This window comes from Centropristis striata, chromosome 2 (assembly GCF_030273125.1).
Source record: "Centropristis striata isolate RG_2023a ecotype Rhode Island chromosome 2, C.striata_1.0, whole genome shotgun sequence".
Lineage (NCBI taxonomy): Eukaryota > Metazoa > Chordata > Actinopteri > Perciformes > Serranidae > Centropristis > Centropristis striata.
In genome coordinates, this window is record NC_081518.1 from 32,964,137 (window position 1) to 32,970,221 (window position 6,085).

At 38.7% G+C, this 6,085-nt stretch overlaps 1 protein-coding gene across 1 annotated transcript; it reads right to left on the reverse strand.

Moving 5' to 3' along the window:
* Nucleotides 1-2,730: 2,730 nt before the first annotated feature.
* Nucleotides 2,731-5,503, reverse strand: LOC131982048 (nuclear pore complex-interacting protein family member B13-like). The gene is made up of 5 exons (XM_059346606.1): nucleotides 5,406-5,503; nucleotides 5,226-5,281; nucleotides 4,986-5,050; nucleotides 4,801-4,892; nucleotides 2,731-4,105 (listed from the first exon to the last, which is right to left on the reverse strand). Exons 3-5 carry the CDS (start codon nucleotides 5,028-5,030, stop codon nucleotides 2,731-2,733), a joined length of 1,512 nt encoding a protein of 503 aa, XP_059202589.1. The 5' UTR covers nucleotides 5,031-5,050; nucleotides 5,226-5,281; nucleotides 5,406-5,503.
* Between the last annotated feature and the right edge of the window lie 582 nt (nucleotides 5,504-6,085).

Consider the following 6,085-nt stretch of genomic DNA (forward strand, 5'->3'; position numbering starts at 1 on the left):
TAGGAGGGGGCATTGTAACATGCCACCGGGCATCCCTCAAGCCAGATGCGGTAGACCGGCTCGTGTTCCTTGCAAAAAACTTGCAAATGTGAATAACAAATGTAATGACTGACATTACACACCTCTACCTCCTTCATGGGTTGCATTATTATTTAGCATGCAAAGACCCAGTTTAGTTTAATTAGAAAATGTCTTGTTTTATTTAATTGGAAATATAACTTACTGTATGTTTTTTTCAGAGATAAAACTTTATATTTTATTATATTTTTTAAAACTTTTTTTCAACTTATTTTACAAAAAGAGTTTTGCACTTTATTCATTCATTTTTGGTTTAATAAGAGCAAAGTTTGCACTTAAAGCCCAATGGGGGAAATGTTCAATAAAAAAGCAGCATATTTGAAATAATTTCTTTGCCTTTTGTCAATTCATAAAATAATCGTAATCGTAATCGAAAATCGGATTTTGAGAGAAAAAAATAGAGATTTTATTTTTGGGCAAAATCGAACAGCCCTATGAGGGGGCACAGCATTCAGGGCAATAGGCCAAACTGTAAGTACCAGATCTTTAGCCTCCAAGGCAGCTAGTATTTTCAATGGCCCACAGCTTACTGCTGATGTCATTCTGCAGTTGCTGTACCTGGTCCTTGTCTTTCAGGCTTGCAACAAACCATCTTCCAAGGCTTTTAACTGGTTGCTTGGACACTGTAGGAATTGGATCTTCTCCAATGAAGAACTTGAGGTGAGACAGAACTCCCTTTACAATAGAAATGCTTTGTGACTTGGATGATTTTATCTTCATGCGGGCCAGGTTGATGTTCTCCTGCAGTTTCCTGAGTTTTCTCCTGGTACACAGAGCAGTGGTGGTCAAGGTGGTGATGTTAGCTCAGAATCACACCTCTCTCTGCTCAGAGCCTATATGGATAAATCACTGTCTGCCAACCACCAGATGATGACATCAATTGCCATTGTGAATGTGAGGGGAGAGAGTCAGCCTACCATGATGCCAACTTCCAGGCATTGCCAAGAGGTGGTACACTCGGAGGTGTTGAAGCAGGACTGCAGATCCTGGAAGTAAGACTTCACCAGGGCTGTGATGGTGTCTGGGATATGGAAAAAGCTGGTACTGAGGTACTGATCCAAAGGCATTGGTGAGGTCCAGAAAGATAACATGAATTGTTTGCCGAATGTCTGCAAGGTGTTAGTACCATTGCATGTAGTATTCAGGTTCTGTTCTGGATGTCTTGGGAGGATTAAATGTTGCGCATCAGCCAGGATCTGTGGCATGCTATGCAGGTACTGCTGGGAGCTCTCTAAGAGCAGAACCCAAACCACCAAATACAACTGTACAACCAATAAAAAGTGAAAATGTATGACAAGAGTATTCTGAACTGAACTATAATGGTTTCTCCATAGGCTGATCCAAATACCATATTTCCCAAAATGCCAACCTTTTCCTTTAAATTATATTCTCTTTCATTTTATTTTTTTTAATTTTTATTTAACCTTTATTTAACCAGGAAAGTCTTATTGAGATTAAAAATCTCTTTTACAAAAGAGTCCTGGCCAAGACAGGCAGCAGCACAGTTAGTTACAGTCCAGTCAGTATTACAGTCAGTAAAAACAAGTCCTCAGAGCGGAACTGATACTTTCCTGTGCTTTTCTGAATTACATACTTCTGCAGGTATGTAGGAAGAACACAGAGGATGGTTTTATAAATAAGGATATGCCAATGATGGAGTCTGCGGGTGGACAGGGCAAACCATCCAACACGAGCATACAAATTGCAGTGGTGCGTGAGGGTTTTAAAATTAGTAACAAATCTCAGTGCTCCATGGTAGACCGTGTCCAAAGACTGTAGGCATTTTGAAGATGCATTCATATATAAAACATCACGTAATCCAACACAGACAAAAAGGTTGCAGCAACAAGTCTTTTTTGGCTTCAAAAGAAAAACAGTCTGAGAAGTGGCATGGACACAGAATTGTGTACTCTTCTTTTTGAATTAAGCCTAGATTTCCTCAGTCAGAGTGGACTAAGGCTTTCTAGTGTGTTACATTATAAAGTATGCTTTCTATGCCAATTTAACTGTAAATACGTTTCTGTTAAATTCATGCATAAATGAGGACAGCTCAGACTGTTTGACAGACTGTTGCAGCAGTACTGAGAGTATGGATTTATTGGTACATAGAATGGTTGAATGGTGAAGGGGTATTATCAGACAAAATGTGTTTAAGTCCTTGCTGTCAGTATACCTATCTGAATTCAAACTGGGTTCCCCATATGCAGGTAATTGTTTGCATCTGAGTTTCATGATAGTGAAAATACATTGAAATGTATAAGGAGAAATGTCTGGCTTGGTGCTTCAATAGTATATTTTTTTAACCTCATAGGCTCCACTTATGATCAGCTAGAAGTGTGGGGGTGTGTATGTGTCTGCAAAAAAATGATGCCTGCATTTTGCAATTTCTTCTAATTTTGCTGTGTTCAGGAAAAACATGTTTTTTACAAAAGGCAGGAGCCTGCATAAAATATTGTGTTAAACTGTGACCTTCTCTTTTAAAAATGTATATATGCCTATGTCATATTTATTCCTTCTGATCCAGGTTCCTTACATATAGGGCTTAAATGATCCAGAATTGATAACTATGTGGTTAAGTTTGTCATTTTTTTATTCACAAATCATTTTAAAAGTCCAAAAAAACAACTAAAACAAACACCAAAGGTTTGACTTTCAGCAGGTGGTGGATTTGGAGGCAGTTGATGCTTTTGTGGGATACTTTGGATCAGCATCATCATCCAGAGAAGGAAACCTGATGTTACTTAAATCTGGGTTCTTCTTCTCTTGAGTAGTTGGACTTGGACTTGGAAGCAGTGGAATCTCTTGGGGCAGCATGTTGGGACACTTTGGATCAGCATCGTCATCCAGAGAAGGAAACCTGATGTTACACAAATCTGGGTACTTCTTCTCTTGACTAGTTAAAGGACTTGGATGCAGTGGAACCTCTTGAAGCAACATGTTGGGACACTTTGCATCAGCATTGTCATCCAGAGAGGGAAACCCAATGTTTTTCAAATCCGGGTACTTTTCATCAATGTACCCAATGTCCGTCACATCATCAGCAGGTGGAGAACTTGGAGGCAGTGGAATGTCAGCCAGGACGCTGACAGGCATCAGATGAGGCACTTCATCCCACAGAGCAGGTGGAGGACTTGGAGGCAGTGGAATGTCTCCCATGACACTGAGAGGCATCAGATAAGGCTCTTCATCACTCAGAGAAGGTGGAGGACTTGGAGGCAGTGGAAGCTCTTGAGGCAGCATGTTGGGACACTTTGGATCAGCATTGTCATCCAGAGAAGGAAACCTGATGTTACTTAAATCTGGGTACTTCTTTTCTTGACTAGTTAAAGGACTTAGAGGCAGTGGAACCTCTTGAAGCAACATGTTGGGACACTTTGCATCAGCATTGTCATCCAGAGAAGGAAACGGCATGATTGTCAAATCTTGGTACTTCTTTTTATCAGTGTATCCCATTTCCAACACATGGTCAACAGGTGGAGGACTTGGAGGCAGTGGAATGTCTCCCATGACACTGAGAGGCATCAGATAAGGCTCTTCATCACCCAGAGAAGGTGGAGGACTTGGAGGAAGTGGAACCTCCCAAGGATTTATGCTGAGACGCTGAGACATCAGACAGGCTACTTCATCATCCAGAGAAGGAAACGGAATGGTTGTCAAATCTTGATACTTCTTTTTATCAGTGTATCCCATTTCCAACACATCGTCAGCAGGTGGAGGACTTGGAGGCAGTGGAATGTCAGCCACGATGCTGAGAGGCATCATATAAGGAACTTCATCACCCAGAGAAGGTGGAGGACTTGGAGGCAGTGGAACCTCACAAGCCATTAGAGGCTGGGCCACTTTGTCATCCAGAGAAGGAAACCTGATGCTTGTCAAATCTGGGTACTTCTTCTCATTAATGTACCCCTTGTCCCACATATCGTCAGCAGGTGGAGGACTTGGAGGCAGTGAAACCTCCCCAGCAAGAAAATACACACAGTAGAAGTACTTCTGTGGTATCATGGTTGCCTCTTGAAAGCTACGCACTCTGCAAGTTTAAGCAGTTGAAATTTTGGCATCACACAGAGCAGACAGATAATAAGGGCACATTTACAAACAGTTTGTGTATTTTATTCATGTTACATTATGCATGCATATTCAGTAGCGGTTCTACACAGGGGACTACACTGTCCCTGTGAAGAAGCCCTTGGCCCCTGCAGTGGCCAATAATAAAATGATCAATTTGTTAAGATGAGAGACGGAACAATTCTTCACTATTTTTTTGCTCAAACATACGTATATATATATAAGATATATATATATATATATATATATATATATATATATATATATATATATATACTCACATATATATATATATATATACTCTCATATATATACTCACTTTACTGCACTTTGAAAATAAAAAAAGTTATTGTGCACAAAAATTAGAAATGTCATTGTCGTACAAAAATAGTTGTTATTCTTGGTAAGTCTCATTGTTTCAATCAATGTATTTACATCTTCCAAATATACTTAAATGAGATTTTTAAATAAGCTAAAATAAAATAAAGGTTTTGAATGCTTAAATATCATCTTTGCCATTTTTTTATGTGCCCCTCTGATCAAACACTGGCCCCTCCTTGGCCCCCACAGTAAAACTGGTCCAGAACCACAAATGTACATATTTCATCTTTCCGGATCTTATATTTAAAGACATTTGTGGTCTAATGCAGGACTTGCCTTTCAGATAGTCTGACATGAAATCTGTAGGCTCTCTGGACATGTAGGAGCTCTGGATGTGCTACAAAACTGTCCAGGACCTGGGTATTTGCCTAATAAAAGGTTACATTTTTGTTGGTTAATTTGTTCATTAAGAATGGTGTCAAGCACTTAATTTAGAGTTGAGACAGAGAAGAATAACTCACCATTGTCTGAGTGTCTTTTAGGCCCTGGTCAGACCAAAGATCCATGCTGAATTTGGTTTGACAGTCTGTATAACATTACAGAAAGTAAAACAGTTTTAAGTCAGTTTTCACCATTACATCAAGTGCCTCAAACTTCAGTGTTAAAAACAAACAAACATGTATTTATATGCAACAATAGTACATCAGACGTAAATTAAGTGGCTTTTGAATGCTTCGCAGAAAAGAAACACTTCGTCTTACTTTTTGCAATCTCTGTGTCACCAGCAGGCTGTCGGTATGTTGAAATATCTTTAGTTCTGAAAAAAATGTTTTGAAAAGCAATATTTTGAGTAAAGTTCACAAGTGTATTGATGTAATGTCTTTCAGTAGTGGTGCATTGAGAAGACTGGCTGCAATATTGGAATCACTTCTTTAACACACTCTACATTCTGTGGTGGAATTCTCTTCTTGTTCCAGATTGCAGTGTTTTCCGGAATACAGTAATTCAATGTTTGAGTTCAAACAACAAAACATATAGTAAAATGCAGCTTAATGTTCTTTAATAACCCTTTAAACTATATTGACATCATCTCATTAAAACTTAAAGGGGACAAATTAATTTTCAGGTCAATAGTTATCAGAATTTGTTCCATCTGGTATCCAATAAATATAATGAATCCACTGACTGCACTTTGTACCATTGACTGTACTTTGTACACACACACACACACACACACACACACACACATATATATATATATATATATATACAAATATGTGTGTGTGTGTGTGTGTGTGTGTGTGTGTGTGTGTGTGTGTGTTTATGTATATATATATATATATTGTATATATGCACATATACTATAAATATTATATGATATATTATCAGTGGCGTACCGTGGGGTTTCAGTCAGGGCCTTCAGTATAAAAAAACAACAGACGAACACAACCTAAGTAACACTATTGAGACAGTTGATCTTCAACAACCACAGCGCACACACACAACTATGCATTATAATTAGTTATTAGTGCACCACTTTCAATTCAATAACAAACTGAAACATGCAAGTAGGATGTATGCCAAATATTTTACAACAGCTATTCCAGCCAAACTCAGGCAA